Source organism: Mytilus trossulus, chromosome 3 (genome assembly GCF_036588685.1).
Source record: "Mytilus trossulus isolate FHL-02 chromosome 3, PNRI_Mtr1.1.1.hap1, whole genome shotgun sequence".
Taxonomy (NCBI): domain Eukaryota; kingdom Metazoa; phylum Mollusca; class Bivalvia; order Mytilida; family Mytilidae; genus Mytilus; species Mytilus trossulus.
In genome coordinates this window covers 8,141,290-8,159,322 of record NC_086375.1, presented here as the reverse complement: position 1 = coordinate 8,159,322, position 18,033 = coordinate 8,141,290, and the positions used below count along the sequence as shown (strand labels likewise).

General features: G+C 32.0%; 1 protein-coding gene across 5 annotated transcripts in view; it reads right to left on the bottom strand.

Annotated features, from left to right (window-relative positions):
* The window catches only part of LOC134710086 (calcium-independent protein kinase C-like), a 32,150-nt gene that overhangs the window by 9,842 nt on the left and 4,275 nt on the right, over positions 1–18,033 (bottom strand). The window contains exons 3-8 of one of the 5 annotated variants that reach the window (XM_063570270.1): positions 10,478–10,646; positions 9,343–9,374; positions 8,792–8,877; positions 7,683–7,812; positions 1,783–1,910; positions 955–1,008 (exon numbers count right to left, since the gene is read on the bottom strand). In XM_063570270.1, the coding sequence (XP_063426340.1) occupies positions 955–1,008; positions 1,783–1,910; positions 7,683–7,812; positions 8,792–8,877; positions 9,343–9,374; positions 10,478–10,646 (599 nt within the window). Of the gene's footprint in view, positions 1–954; positions 1,009–1,605; positions 1,737–1,782; positions 1,911–7,682; positions 7,813–8,791; positions 8,878–9,342; positions 9,375–10,477; positions 10,647–18,033 lie in introns of all 5 variants that reach the window. The other 4 variants (XM_063570269.1, XM_063570271.1, XM_063570273.1 and 1 more) reach the window with 4 other exon arrangements.

Below are 18,033 nucleotides of genomic sequence, written 5' to 3'. Positions count from 1 at the left end.
CACCCAGAGGTGGCCATCAGCTAAGTTCATTAGCGAGAAACACATGCATAGATGTCAACTCTCAACCCTAACTTCTCACCATTTGTTCAATATTTACAAACCTTCCTTTAAATATCCTTCCGATGTGAGGTAAGCATGGTCTTTTTTGCACTCTCCTAAACTCCTCCCCCCTTTTTAGCATTATTTCATGATGATGATAAATTGGGGTTAAAAATCCTGAGACAACTGTTACATGCATAGAAAAAGTGCCCAAGTTTTCTGGGTTTGCAAATAAACTTTTTAAAAATTAAATAAAACATAATTATCAACCTTGCTAATTTGTATGTTCCTTTCTGGTGTTGACTTCTTTAGAAAAGTACAACATAGTTAATAATTGAGACCATACATTTGGACTGATTGAAATCATCTTAATATATGATATCGATTTTAATAGCATGTAATTGATTGTACACCAAATATTCCATTAAAATAGGCCCACAATACATCTTCCTTTTCCAAGGTTGATCAGGATTATGCAAAATACTGTGGATTCATTTATTTTCGGGGGTTCCAATTTTTGTGGATTTAGAAAAAGTTGCACTTTCGTGAATATTAAATTTCGTGGTTATGCCAAAGTCTGCATACATACCTTTAAAAAAATTGTAATTCGTTGACCATTTAAATTTGTGGTCACGGAATCCATGAAAATTGGTATCCAACGAATATTAATGAATCCACAGTACATTGTGCAAAATTTCAGGAATAAAAGTCCTTTTCCCTTTACCAGATTGGGATGAAAACATGATAACCTCGTAAAATGTTTCAAACTGACCAAAACCTTTATGCTTGTAGAAAATCTAAGCGCCAATTTCAGTTGCTTCAAAACAATTGTTGAATTCAATCCAAGGTAAATTTAGCCATTTTAGGAAAAGCTGAAAGCTATTTTTAGCAAAGATAATACGAGTTAGAATTTACCTTTACTGCCATACTTGAGGTGAGTTCTTTTACTGTTTTTAATATAACCTGGTTCTATATAAATAGTCATCTTATTTAAAGCCTTGTTTTTGTAAACTTATTTCCCCCCTTAACAGTTAATTTTGGAATATTAATACTCTGACCTGAAATTGACCCAGGAGGAGCAAGGGACCTTTATCATTTGCTAATAAAAAGTTAAATGTTGAGTTTCTATCTCTTTTACATTAACAAACTAAAACCCCTTTTCTTTTTTCTTGTCATATTCTTGAATCAATAAGGTTTAAAATCATCTATCTTATGATTAATTTTCTTTGGTCAGAGTAAAGCAAGGTGTCTTTTTATTAATTAATATTTTCATAATAAACATTTATAATAAACAAATAAAAGAAAATAATTGACACTTTTACAACATTTGCTATTCATTGCTAAACACAATATAAGAATTTAATATATATATTCAAATAAAAAAAAAAGTGTAGAATTACCAAAAAATCAATAACATTGCACGAGGATTACAAAAATAAAGAAAAAAAAGAAGACTGAAGTGTAATAAGGAAAAGACAGGATAGTTTGGAAGTTACATGACAATAAATACACTTGCAACTGGAGAAAAAAGAACCAAAAAGTGCTTTGAACAACACACAAACTAACCTTTTTCTTAGTGCCATGTTTATCAGTGGTTATGCCTAGCTCGGACAATATCTCCGCCATTTCTCGTGTATTTATACCACAATTGTTTGCTACATTCTTTTGACATCGTTTGTGAACATTAATTTTACATACTGAAAAAAGAAACCAATATCAATGAGTATAAAAAATAAGACTAACCTTTTTCCGAGAATTAATGTCACTTATAATGCCGAGGTCCTTTAAACGTACTGACATTTCTCGTGTATTAATACCACATGTGTTAGCTATATTCTTTTTACATCGCTTGTGACAATTAACTTTACATACTGAAAAATAAGAACACAAAAAATTATATTTGGCAAAGATGAAAAACTAACTCATTACATTTTCTACATAATCAGTATTTTTGTAAGCAGCAGCTGAACCATGAGGTCAAAGACATTGGAGATATAAATGACCGAAACTTCAAAACATAAGGAATCTGTATACAAGCCATACAAGGTATAACGCAGAAAGGGAGAAACAGACTGATAGCTCTAGTTGGAGATGGTAAAACAAAATTGATCGATTCTTTTGTACTTTGCTGAAAAGGTGACTATATTTCTCAAGTGGGTCTCATTGGGGTCTAAGCGTGACGCGGAATTGACGATTTTTTGTAAGCGTGAAACGTGAAAGTCAAATTATTGTGTCGTGAAAACAGGAAATGAGGTCTTACGGGACCCGGGAAATGACAAAACAATGAGAATTGCTTACGTACATAGTGTAAGCGGGATCCGGGATCGGAACCCCCCAATGAGACCCCTCTCAAGAGTAAAATCCGCCAAAATTCAAAAATATCAAATGCAAAACTTTCACATATAGAGTACAATCTGTCTGTGCAGTTACAGGCAGTGGAGGTTCTTCCAGGGGGGGACGATCAATGTATTTGAATGGGGACTTATAGTTGGAACGAACTTTTTTCAAATGGCTGGATCAACCACTGGTTACAGGGATCTGGGTAGAGGCTAAAGGAGCAGTGATTTGACAAAACAGGCTCCCACTTTTCCCAGCATGACACCTGCCTCGCTCCCAATATTGCCAATTTATATGCTGGTTTTGCACTGTCTGTGCTACCCTACCAAGAATCATGAAACATGAATGACACATTTCCTTAATATGAAATACACCACTTCAGCATTGATTTTCTATTAAGTAAATTTTGAAACCACAAGTGCCTACCATTCATCAATTTTTAAATACAAAAAATATCAATGAATTAAGAATATATGCACTTTAACACAATCTGCAATATAAAAATGAATTAAATTTCAAAATGCTAAAATACTAAAACAAAATTTTAGGCAGACTAGAACAAATTAAACTTTTAATCAAAATTAAAATCAAATTTTCCATCCTAGTAATGCTAAGCAATGAACAATAACCACATCTTTCAAATCAGATTATGCTATCCATTAAGATTGATTTAACCTATATTTCATTGATTTGTCACAGTCACCGACATCTGTCACAATACTAGGGGACATCTCAAAACCTAAATGGATATATAGGTCGGATAAAATGTCATAATGCTAGGGGCATTCTCAAAACATATGAGGTCTTCTGTGTTGTTGCTGCAAGGGGAAAGTCTCAAAAAATAATAGGGGGGAAATGTCAAAACCTAACAGGATGTGTAGTTCAGCCAAAAAGGGATAGAAAAGAGATATTTTCAAAACTTTTACAAAAAGTCTGACCATGAGGAATTTTCTAAAAACATTTGAACTAATATCGATAGGCACAAATGAAACATGCCAGTTTTATGTAACTGTAAGTCCATCCATAAAATCTTTCTTTTTTTTATCAAAGTTATAAACTTTCAAAGGTGAGCTCCAGTTTTATTCTATTGTGTTTGCAAGTTTATAAAGATAAAGTATCCAGTACAGATCTTGACTGTTCTTTTCAAGATATTAACTTGTACATCATTTGGTCTCTCTCTTGTCGAGAGTTGTCTCATTGGCAATCATACCACACTTATTTTCATATATCTAATGTAGATACAATGACTTTATGCCAAGGACATTCTAAATAAATTAAAATATCTATAATAATGTGTCAGATAAGTTTTGGAACTTCTTTTATAAACTAGGTTATAAAATTCAATAATTAACCTCAATATTTATTTTCTAGTTTAATCTAATAGTTTGCAAGTCATATCAAAATGTGATAGTATCCATAACATGACCTTTGCTTTTTCTATTGTTCAATAAATGAATTCTGAATGTCAAGGGTTCACCAATAGTTATTCTAATTTTTTTAAGGTGACATTAAATTGTGACATAGTTCAATATCATCCAAAGCACCTGCAAGGCTTCCCACACACCATCGTATTCCAAATCTATTAACGATTACTGTATCAAATATCTAATTAACAAAATACCAAAGAGTAAAACAATGGGTCTGGAGTACAGTCTGTACATTGGATAGATTAGCATTAAGTTATAGTCCTGACATGTTTCTGATATTATAAAGGCTTTTATAAGTGACCTGAATGACAAACTAATAACCAAGTGTCCTTTAAAGGCTTTTCTAAGTGACCTGAAGGTCACCTGGGACGAACTGGTTATGGGTATCTTGTAAACGACAATAGTTTCTAGTTTCTACAACAAAATAAAAGAGTTTAATATTATGTTTTAACTTATCAACAATCCATGACCCTCTTTATAGCATTGTAATGCAAATCTATAGAAGTTGAACCTTGACCTTAATGATGCTTTCATAAAGCTAATAACAATCAATCAGGTGGTTTATAGTTTTTAAGAAATATGTTACATTTTCTTATAGGACAGAGGGACTGCTCTAGCGATCTGGTTTGTAGTTGCTGTGAAAATGCAACATCTTTTTATGGAGGGACTGAAACATAGCTAAACCTTGGAGTGGATTACAACAATAACTATATCCATGCTTCACTATAAAGCAGGGGAATATGGGAATTGTGTAATCAGACAAAAAAACAATCAGGATATAATTATTTTCTTCTTTAAACGGGAAATAATTAAGGAAGTAACTTGTAAGGAGATTTATCCTTAATCCTTCCTTCATCGGTAAAATCAGTTTCTTTATATTCATCTTACATAATTTTCCCTAATTTGTTTTTCAACCTTACAACTGAAGTCATATTGTTCCAGATGTTTAACAGTAAACCAGGAAATAGGAAATGATTTAGTAAAGTACATGTATGTACATGTATATAATAAAGTTTATGCATTATTTATTGGTATTTAGTTGATTACACTGAATCAACTCTTTGTAAGGATGTTGTTTTCTCTGAAAAGCAGGACAAAGTATGAGATTTATAGTAATAAATTCTTAAAGTACTTATTGAATTTTGAGGAATTTATTATCTCCCCAACATGGAGCCAAGACTTACAGTGGCCATATTAACCTTTCCTATGGGGAAAAAAGAGAATCTTCAAGAAATATATGAGCCATGTGCAGAATCACAGATTTCTGTTTGGTATTTTAAAAGCATTAAAATTATTTCAAATTTTTGTTTGGTACTAGCAATTAAATTTAAAGAAGAATATGTGTGAGAATATGAATGCTAAAGCTTCGACAATGAGATAGATATAAAGAGGGGCAGTTCCGAAAAACACTTAATGCCCTTGTCTCATAAGGTGGGTACCAATTTCCAAACCTGAAGAACATTGTTATTTTCATGGGAATTTATTTTTGTAGTTTCAGCAAATATGTATTTTATTGACTTGTGTGGTTGACATATATGTATATAATTCATATAAATTAGTATCCACAAATAATAATTAATCCACATTATAATAATTTATGTAAAAAGTAGTAACATTTGCTATTTCAGAATAAAGTAAAAAACAGAATATAAATCACAGGAAAGTTAATTCCAAAGAAAAATATTAATAGCCACTCAGCCACTGTCACCTGTTCTAAATATTAACTTTTTGCATTAAAAAAATCAACATATCATTAAGTTCCAGTGTTGGACTCAGGCTGAGCCAGTCGCCTGGTTGCCAAATGCGACCAGAACCTTGATTGGGCGATTAGAAATTGTCAAAAGATGGATAGTAACTGGCCCAAAAATAAATCATTGGGCGAGTGTATTATCATTCTCAAAATGTATTGTACTCCTATAATAAACCTACCCAACTTCGGAACACCCATTTTAGGAAATCCCCTGGTCACATTGTTAAAATGTGCAAGTGCATTAAAATATCAATATGGCGTATACAAACGCATCGTAACAATGTGCTTGTTAATAGTGGGTCAAAAATAGTTTTACTGACAATGATGGTCGCTAAACTATAGGTGTTTTATATAGGCTAGCAACAGTCATTGACAGTAAAACCCCATCTGACCCACATTAAACCAAACAAGGGCAAAGTGAATTATGAAAAGAACTCTGGCATACACAGATACATCCAAGAAGCCGTCAAAATATTTTTCAAAAGAGTGTGGATAGTTAAACCCCCCAAGGACAAAAACAAGTGCATGTGGCAGTGACATAAGAAAATAATTTGTTTATAGAATGTCTTTTTATTTTCTTTTGCATTGACACTTTTCAGATACCTATTGAAATGACTGATTGAATAGAATATCGCGGAAATTCCCTGTGCTATTTTTAGATCAATTCGCAGAAACTTGTTTAATTTTAAACGCAACAGAAATATTTCCTCAGTGATAGCATGAACTCACTATGCTACCGAAACGCCTTTCCTCTCTCTACTTATTTTTAGGTTTATGTATCAGGAAGGTTTGATTAAGGATTTGAGAACATCTACCGTATATTTATTGCTTTTTTGTCATTTTTTATGGCTCGACACGTAAAAACATTTGAGTAATATAATTGGGCCACCAATATGCATTTTGGGCCAGTGACGTAATTTTTACACTCGCCCAAAAAAAATATTGCAAAGAGGTTAAAATTATTTGGGTATCCTGCATATCATTAAGTTTTTCTGACAAACACACTGCAAGACATGCTGTATGAATGTTTACTATATTATACAGCTTGGTTTATTTTTTAAATTTCTGCTTAACAAAAGACAACTTTCCACACATTCACACCAAAGATATCAAAATCAATAAATCAATAATTAAAACAGACAATATTATTACCAGACTATCACACCTGCATTATTAAGTTAACTTGCCTTAACCATCCTAGAGTTTACAGTACCCATTACCTTATTTCTCAACAAACAAATATATGACCTTAAAAGCACAGGTTAGTTTCATTATTACCTTACTCACATTCCGGGTATTGGAACATCACCTAAAACCGGGTCAAATCATAAAGAAGTTTTTCTTAAAAGGTACAAAATGTCTCGGTCATTGGTAATAGTTCAGACCGTTAATAATAATGTAATTTTTGCCGGTTTCCCTGACAAAAAAGGTATAATTCATATATGCATTCAAATTGTGGTGTGGCCGTTTAACCCAAACATGTAGGACATATAACCTTTACAATGAAATAGAAAACTTTTAAAATGTAGGATTTGATGTAGGGTGGTCCTGGAGATAAAAATCGTTAGGACCTATTTTTACATAATTGGCTGAAATATTACCTTCAAAAATTTATCCACAAACTACCTCAAGTTCCATCAGATCAATTTTATAACACAATAACAATATAAACAATGGAAAATATAGGGGTCGGTTACACTAAGAAACTTACGACTAAGATTGGTCGTAAGATAAGTTAAGATAAGATTTATTTTATTAAAGTGTCACCATCCATTACAATATCAATATATATATATACACATAAAGTCATAAGAACCCAACATTTATGTAAAAGGATGCCAGCCGAAAACGACTTATGAGACACTATCATTAAAACAAACATCTAATACATACATAAAAGGACAGCTTTGATACATTTAAAATGTATTTCGAAAATTAAAAAAATAAATAAAAAATAACAAAACATATATAATAAGTAAGTATATTGAATTATTCATGTCTTACAATCAATCTTTAATAATAGTCAGTTTTTGTGTGAAAAAAACTGACTCCATATGCCTATCTCATCTTTACAAAAAATATAACTTACCAGTTCTAGCAATATAAAGTGTATCTGTGGTGTACCTTACCTTCACATTGTAATCCTTGCCTAATTAACCCATACAACAAAGATCCGCAATGATCACAGAATGTTGGCCGTTTATAATTGTGTATATTGAACCTATGTGGCACGTTTATACTAAATCTTTGACCAGAAACCTGCAAATATAAAGTATAATATTTTAGCAAATGACATCTCAAAATAGAACAGTATCAAAGTAATCAATTTTCCATTATTTATATTTTTGAAGTAATTTTAAATCACATTGTCCTAATTGTGTTTCAAGGTCAACCCTAACACCGTTTATTTTTAGTTATTCTAATTTCAAATCACTTACTTTTTTAAGAATATACTTAGCATAATTTTAACGTCTTAGGTAGTCCCAATTGTGAGTGACCCTTATAGGTTGTTACAATTATCAAATATTCCCTCTACCAAATGTTGTTTGGTTATCTGTGTAATGAACTAAATGGAGGATTTATCCATGCATGGGACATACATGATGCCCCTGTTGGCATATAATGCTTGCCATCACAATTCAAACTTAATCTGTGTTTTGTGGTAATAATCATTGTGTTCAAGATTCATTATGTTTCGTTGAGTCAAACTAAAGTTAGAGAATGGATATGAAAGATTCAGAATTTCCAGATGTACAGATCGACAGACAGGGGATAATAAAAATAATGAGAATTTTGTATGATTACCAATGAGACAAGTATCCATCAAAGATTATACAAGAATATTTTAAAACTATAGCCACTGTCTAGAGGGGGTAGGAGGGGTCCTGATCCAGAAATCCCGAGCTTAAAATCACGAAATCCTGAGGTCCCAAAATTGGAAAAAAGAATTCCTGGATCCCGAAAGGGTCAATCCCCAAATCCTGAGCTTAAAAACACCCGATCCCAGAGTCCCAATAAAGGTCTAATCCCTCCTCACTGTACCACCATCAACTATGAGCAAATCAGTACCATTAGTACCCCATAATATTAGTGTTGTAAGTACTTACTACTTCATCATTCTGTTCTTGTTTAGAACCGGGACATTTAGTGACAACTTGACCATGTGACAGAATGTGGTCAGTTGATGGGATGGGGAGGGGAACGAGACGATGATGGTCATATTGTTGTTAATACTTACTACTTCATCATTCTGTACTTGTTTAGAACCGGGACATTTGGTGACAACTTGACTGTGACATCTCTTATGAACAACACATGTGCACACTAAAAATAGAACAAGATTGCTACAAATCTAATTATAGTACATAAAAAGTCATATATGAAAGGCATATATAACTGCAAAATAAATCAGTTTTGAGGTCCATGAAAAGTTTATTCGGAGAGAAGACTTCATTTTCAAATTCAAAAGGTAAAGGACTTCTTATCTTTTACACTGATTCCATAAACATGATAAACATGATAAATAGCATATATATTAGTTTTTCATTTATCGGAGTTCAAAAAGTGCTCTTAAAGTCCATCCTTCATAAAACAGTACATATTACACTTAATTCAGAGTGCAAATAAAGCATATTCAGATATATCTTGTGTTGTATATTTTTTGTATGCTGGTTTATTTCAACAGATTTATCAACTTGTTTAATTTAACTTTCATAGATCAACATGTATTTACATTATCTTCAATCTTTAATTTCTTTGACTTGACCTTAAAAAGTCTAAATAACTTACCTTGACACTGATACCCCTGTTTCCATAGACCCCTGCAATTATACAATAAGATATTTTTTTAATACATTTTATCATCCAACATTAAAAATGTAAAAAATTTGGAAGAAAAAAGACAGAATATGGTATATTTTTGTCATGTGAAAGTTCTCCAATGTTAAATTTTCATTCATTGAGATCCCTGACTACTACACCTTAAAGTAATACATTTCTAGTAGAAGAAAATGACTAGTACCTATTTATGCTTAGCTATGCTCTCTACTATGTTCCATATTATTAACCACTCCCAACTTATGGTGATCTGAACGTTCAACCTTATACAATGTATTTTCTCATTCACAAAAAAAAATTTAAAACTGGATAAATCTTCATACTAAATGCATATTTTATTCAATTTTAAATAAACTTTAAATCTATGTCTTCAGAGCGAGTTTAATTTACAAGTACATGTTATACAACACTCGTCTCAGATGAACCATTTGAATTTTTTTACATATTCCATTTTAACCACATAAACATGATAAAAGTTCTGACTAAGGCCTAATTTCTGAATGAATATTTGCTCAACAATAATCACTATTTATATAACATGTACAAGTTTCATGCAGTACCTGTACTTATAAAAAAAACATGATATAATTTAAATCTTAAATTTGACAAGATATCAAAACAGGTAAAATATTTTTCTTGGCTCAACATAAGTTTTTTTATATCTTTAAAATATTGCATTTCAATTGGCTTTTTCTGATGTGCTTTAAATGCTTTTTTAAGAAATGAGTAAGAATATGTGTCCATAGGTCACCATGTCCTGCTCACTCACATTTCCATGTTCAGCAGGCTGCGAAATCTAGGATACAGTGTGTTCTCTCAAGGCTATAATCTTAAATGTGATGCTATCTGAAGTTAGTTTTCAGATGTGATTCTTTAATTCTAAGAAACAAGATGGTATTTCAATGTTTACCAGGATGCTAAATGAAATACCTGGGTAGAATACTGAGGTCAACTACTAATCATTTAATATTCCTTAATTGTAAAGATGGTGAAAGAGTGATCTTCAAGTGAATAACCTTGTGTATACTGAATAAGGTATTATTCTTTTATTCGTAATGACATTATTTCTATATTTATCATTGCTTACCATATGAAATCTCTACATAATGAGCAAAATGTTGGTTGTCTAAATAGTGTTGACATAAATTTGTGCCCATTGATTTGGTGAACTCTGCGGCGCATGGCACCACGTCGTCGATTAAGAAGTCCTTCCTTCTCTTTGAACACTCTTTCTTTTGGTGGCTCTGAAAAAGAAGCTGAAAAAATTGAAAGATTTTGTTTAATAAATTTCCATTTAGCATATAGATATAGGAAGATGTGGTATGAGTTCTAATGAGACAACTCTTCATTCTAGTCACAATTTATAAAAGTAAACCTTTATAGGTCAAGGTAAGGTCAGCAAAGTCTTCATGCAAAATAGGGTATTGTGACCTGAATTATATAAAATTATACTATACTACATAACAAGCCTGTAATGAGAAAACATGACTGACATAATGTATCCTGATATTATACCAATAAGCATTTCTGGAAAAGGGAATCCAAACAAGAATGTGAACACAGTACATGGATGCTCCACTCTACTATCATTTTCTATGTTGAGTGGACCATAAAATTGGGGTCAAAACTATAACTTGGCATTAAAATTAGAAAGATCATATCAATGGGAACTTGATTATTCCACTGCAATTGTTTGCACATGTCCTAAGTCAGGAATCTGATGTACAGTAGTTGTCGTTTGTTTATGTTGTTCATAAGTGTTTCTCTTTCTCATTCTTTATATGGATTAGACCATTGGTTTTTAATGTTTGAATGATTTTACACTAGTAATGTTTTGGGACCCTTTATAGCTTGCTGTTTGATGTGAACTTAGGCTTCGTGTTGACACTGTATCTTGACGTATAATGGTTCACTTTTATAAATTGTGACTTGGATGGACAGTTGTCTCATTGGCACTCATACCAAAAGTGGAACATACATGTACATAGAAAAATGTAAAACAAACCAATAAACTAATAAGTGGCTCTTTGTTCAATAATGCATGCAGTGGTTATCTTTTTATTCATGGTGATTTATTTATTCAAAGTCACTCAAATATAAAAAGTAGGTCATGAATAAAACCATTATAGATTTTTATTCCAATTCATATGTAACACAGACATTAACATTATTTACCATGTTATGCATTCAGAATTCATCAGACTGGAAAAATTAAGTAAGATCAGTGGTTTGTAGATAAGTTAGAAGTCAAGTAGACAAGGACCATTGAAAGATTTCTATGTTTTATAATTTACAAAGGAGGAAACAGTTAGTCCTGACATTGCTCTACCATCCAAAATCTTTTTGCAAATGGCCAAAGGAATGATGAATGTAACCAAAAGATCAGGAACATTCAATTCAATGTTTCAGACAAACATTTTTAAGATATGTCATACAAAGACAGATCTAGTAAATTCTAACAGCCTTGACACATCTATACAGATATCTGGGTATTATATTTACAACAGAAATGGGATTTTCCCTGAAAACTTAAAATTGAAAAAAAATTAGGAAGTGATAATTTTAGTGTGAAGATAATAATACACGATCGTGATTTAATATTGGACATCCTGTATTAATCACTGGTAGTAAACATGTGGTATATACATGTAGTTATGTATCACTTAATCATAGTATGACATAGAAAGTGATAATTGGAACGTTTTTACATTAAAATCAATAGAATGTTTTAGATAATCTAAGCATCAGTAGGATGGTCAAGCATCTAGAGGATGGTTTCTATGGTTTTCTCTATTTTATCTGAATAAAGAATATTCATGGCAAACGTCAATGAAACAGCTACCCAACAATACAGACTGACAGATAACCAGATTATATCTAGAGGGCAACATATGGCCTTCAATATTTTCAATATCTGCAGAATTTCAGCCAAAACAGACTACATCAATAAGGCCATTTGTTTTCTTGTCTGAATTGTTTTACATTGTCATTTCAGGGCCTTTTATAGCTGGCTATGACGTATGGGCTTTGCTCATTGTTGAAGGCCATATGGTGACCTATAACTGTTAATTTCTGTGTCATTTTGGTCTCTTGTGGACAGTTGTCTTATTGGCAATAATACCACAACTTCTTTTTAATATTTGTACATTGTATGTTGACATTGTGAAACTATCTAATCAATATCCTTGGAAATATCATTTTTCCCCTATCAAAGTCATACCATAGAAATGGTACCCATTACGTATAACAAATGAATCCACAGTATTCAATATTTCTAAGGAAAACAATGTAAACCAAATAATTGAACAGGATTTTCACAGATGTCTCAAAAAAACACAACCAGGAGACTGGGAGTAATAACTTCTATTGGCCTATGCTCAAACCTTAAAAACAACTTGTTTTCTGAAATTGTATCAAAGTGATTTGTTTATTACACAAAAACTATGTATTTAAGTCATAAGAAAAGTACCCAAGACCTGACCACAAACTCATGTACATGATGATGTTATCAGTTTGCTTAAATAAAAACACTTTTAAAAAAGACATTTAATAGAAGAAAATTGAAAACAAGAAAAAGGATGAGTATCAAAATTAAAACTTCCAAGAAAGCCATAAAGATAATGAGAATTTTATTCAGGACATAGATTGGTATCAACATTTCCCCCCAGTATTGTACTCATTTGAAGGGGTGATCATAAACCATCATATCATTTCGACACATACATATAAATATATATATATATCAATAAAATATAGATAATTAGGTTAATATCCTCTGGGGAATACACATTTCTCTATCATTGTGTCTTCTGCTACTTAATGCACTTGAAGAACTCTGTATATGTTACATAAATAACAATAAATGTTACTAATTCTGTATCAAATGTTACTATATATAGATCTACGATCTCTAGCAAGTCGTAGCATAAAACTGCAGACTACTTTTATTTTAATTCAAAAAAAAAATTGATGTTGATTGCATTTAAATTACAGGTCTGATAAAAGGAAAGTACTTAGAGAATGTTTATTGATTAAACAGTTTGCAAATAAACAAAACATTACTGGAATGCCAAGTATGTGTAATTTAGAGGATGATATAGCTCATTATACACATCATAAATTTGTGGGCAGTATAAAAAGTACATTAATTTGGTGTGTGCTATTTAGTGTATGAATGGATAGGTACCTATAGCAATGTATAGTAAAATGTGGTTTCAAATGTGGAATACACATGTGTATACAAAAAAATACTCTATACATGCTTCTGTAAAATGAAAATTCCAACTATCATATATAAATGTATGAAAGGGATGTACATGTATTTCTTTTCTATTAAATATTAGCTTTCCAATAAGAAAATGTGTGTCAGAGAAAGGTAAAAGACAAATGGTTACTCAAAATACCCCAGTGCTAAAGTTTGTGGTTATAATTCAATTCAAAATAGTTAAACAGAATTAATAAAAGTACTATTGCCAAGGTCAAAATGTATTTTTATGTCTGACACAATAACATGTTTTACTGTACATAGTATTAATGTTAATATTAACAGTGGTGGAGCCAGGACTCTCAAAAAAAGTGGTGCCTAGAGGGGTCTACAGACAAATAAGAGAGACCTGGTAGTTGAAAAATTAAACAAATGTTATTTAAAGAATGAAAAGGTTGTGGTCTTTAGGGAGGGCACTGGCCAATTTGAATTCACTTAAGTGGTCGCTGATTAAGGTCATATATCTTTTAAAAATAATGTCTCCCTTGTTAGGGGATTTGTCTTCTTAGAGACTGTAACCTAGTTAACTAAAAATCTGGGTCAGAGTGTTGGTCATAGACAGGATAAATGTTCTTAATGTGCATGTAATATTTGACAATGGACATTCATCTATGATGAATTTAATGTTAAACTACAAAGTCAGTCACAACTAAAGTAACACAATGAAGTGACTCAGTTAAAAATCATGTGTCTAGTGATTTTTTTTCACAAGTTTTGGGTGATTCACTGTGAAATTTGTTTGTATACTAAGCAACAATATAAAAGACAGGCATCAATCAGAGAGTATGACTAGTTCTCAAAATAATTGATTGATCAACAAATATTTCCTTACACATATAAGGAGAAGGGTATGTATGTTAACAAGCAACATCACAATCAAACTAGGATCCCAGGTCAACACATTGATTTTTTAAATAAGCAAGGGTAGCTATTATATATTATAGAAATTTGCATATATCAACTTAAACTGACCCAAGTCTACATAAGATGTCAATAAATTTCTTAAATTCTCAGCTGATTTATACTTTTTTGTATAAAAATGATATCAGTTCTTCATTGTGGGTCTCATTGGGGTCTAAGCGTGATGCGGGATTGTCTATTTTTCGTAAGACCAATTGGGAGGAAAACATTCTTAAATTCTGCAACAATTTGCCTTTAGCATGTATAGTAAATGTCATAAGAAAGCTATCCATACAGAAATCTTAGGTCCCTAAACTGTATACTGGGGTTACCGGGTACATACAATTCAGAATTGTGTCAAAGAGACAGCAACCCAACCTAAGAGCATACCTGACAACTTTCACGATTTAGGCGTGTACTACACGATTTTGACCCTTTGTCGCGATTGCACGATCGTGTTCCTGAAAAACCCTCTAAAACACGATTTGGTGAATAATTGATTGATCAACAAATATTTCCTTACACATATAAGGAGAAGGGTATGTATGTTAACAAGCAACATCACAATCAAACTAGGATCCCAGGTCAACACATTGATTTTTTAAATAAGCAAGGGTAGCTATTATATATTATAGAAATTTGCATATATCAACTTAAACTGACCCAAGTCTACATAAGATGTCAATAATTTCTTAAATTCTCAGCTGATTTATACTTTTTTGTATAAAAATGATATCAGTTCTTCATTGTGGGTCTCATTGGGGTCTAAGCGTGATGCGGGATTGCCTATTTTTCGTAAGACCAATTGGGAGGAAAACATTCTTAAATTCCGCAACAATTTGCCTTTAGCATGTATAGTAAATGTCATAAGAAAGCTATCCATACAGAAATCTTAGGTCCCTAAACTGTATACTGGGGTTACCGGGTACATACAATTCAGAATTGTGTCAAAGAGACAGCAACCCAACCTAAGAGCATACCTGCCAACTTTCACGATGTAGGCGTGTACTACACGATTTTGACCCTTTGTCACGACTGCACGATCGTGTTCCTGAAAAACCCTCTAAAACACGATTTGGTGAAAATCTACACGAAAAATATTGTTGTTCCCGATTTTGAACTGTGTCCAATGGAGGAAAATCGTGTTCAGCCAATCAAATTGTTTGTTTCTCATGATCAAATTAATCAGCCAATCAAAAACGTTTTCTCTCAAGATGATTTTAACATGCTAGATATTGAACTTGTGTTGTTTTCCTCTGTTGCAAAATCGTGAACATGCCAAATGATTTTTCAACTGCAAGGAGGTTCTTACACAGAATAAGAATAAAAGCATGGCTGATTGACAAACTTCAATGATGCTGTACTACAGTGAAGATAATAAATAGTAGTTTATTCACTAATTGCTGTAATACAATTTTATGTATTTATGTATTCAATTACATTACCAAATCATTTAAAGTATAATGTACTATTTATTATATTTCACATGGACTACCCCCCCCCCCCCAACATCAACATGAGATATCCCTTAAATGTGGGGCTACCCTTAGCCAAGGAGGGGTCATTCTTTACAGTTGTAAAAAATACAATAGACAACTGTAGATTTATTAACTTAAAAATGGGAAATTCTGACATTATATTTGGAACAGCTTTTCTAAATGAAGGGTCCCATTATTTTAAATATAAAGAAGATATAGGGCCAAGAACATATCAAAATTTTTGGACATGTGTTGACCATATAATACCAGATAGATCATAAGATGTATAGTTCTTTGGGAAAAGTTTCTTCAAATAATGTGAATGTGTGCTCATTTGTACTTTAAAAGTGTTTTTTAATGTCCTAACATTGAGGGGGTATCCCTAGGTGTTGTTCCCAACCTGATAAAGGTCCTTCTTTGTGTATAATTTTAAATTGGAAAAGTCAACAACTATTTAGTATCCTTAATAATTCCTGGTCTTACAGCTACATGTTCATATTTTCTGCTGATAAAATAACTAGAATAATGCAAATAACTTAAGAAAAAGACATGTAAGCTCATCTTACAAATATGACACTTTTTCTGGACAACAAAACAGCACGCGAAAAATAGTCCTCGCAAAGAATTGTAACCTTTGAAATTGTTGTCGCGCACTAAAACCCCCATGGGCATTTTCAAAAGTTGGCAGGTATGTAAGAGCTGTGTCTCATGGCTCATATTATTCTTTTATTGGGTAGGGGTTCATGAGGATAGGTCAAATGATTATTTTTTTAAATGTAACTACAATGTATATATATCAGATTGCAGTGATTTTCCAACTCTCATATTTCGGTCCAAATTTGGGCCCCTGTCCCAAAAAGAAATATGCTCTTTCTTTCCAAATTTTCAGCTCTAAATTCCCAATTGTGCATAGACATTGTTGCAAGATTTTGTTGGTGTCGTTATGTGGTATTTTGTTTTCAAATCTATTGAATCTTGTTCGTAATTCATGCAATTATAAATTTTTCCTTCTCAGAATGCAGAATTTTGCACCTTATTAAACAATTTTTCTTGAGGACATGAACCCACTTCAAAGTTGCACACAGCTTTATGCTCATTGGTATAAATGAACTAATATATTTTCCCCAAATCAAACATTTCACAAACTTTTATTCCCATTTGCATTGGCCCTAAGGGCCCCTTCCACTAAAGGTGTAATACCACCATTGATTTTCCCCTATTAGTCTTTGTTAAATTTGCACTGTTCAAAAAATTGTGCAGAATTTATCTTTGTTTCAAATAAAGAAATACTTGGAATGAGTAAACTTTTATCCTGTCCAGTTCTATAGAAAATATTTCACATAACATTTCATTGCATATAAGAAAATAACCATCATTGGAAGTTAACCAATCAAATTTCTCCCCTTATTCTATCTGTGCACAAGGTTTAGTCACCATGTAACCTCAAGATTACAAATTTTTCTATAGAAATCACAAATAAAAAATAATGGTGTTTTGAAATACCCAAGACATATGTTTATGACACAGAAATAGTTTCACTGCAATAAAATGTAGGATTAATTACCTACAACAGTCAAATTCAAGGGAATATTTTTTAAACCTACTTTCGTATACAACCAGAAGTGACGTACCATGATTTGGTGGTATAACACTAAAACACTTGGGAAATTACTGAATTGTATAGTCAATGTATAAGGGTACTGTCCTCAAGAAATTAAATACAAAATATTGCTTTAAACCAAAATTGTCCATTCAAATTATTGGGGTAAAACTATAAAATTAGTATAGGCGACCGAAAATATGAATAAATAATTATAAGAAAATGTGGTATAAGGGCCAATGAGAACCCTCTGTGAGTCTATCTAAGTCATAATGTATAAAAAGTAAACAATCATAAGTCAAAGTATGGATTTCATGTATTTGTTTGACCTTAGCCGCAAATTTCAGGTAGAAAAAGACAAAAAGATATGGAAAAACTTGTAACTAGCTGAGTTCCTATAG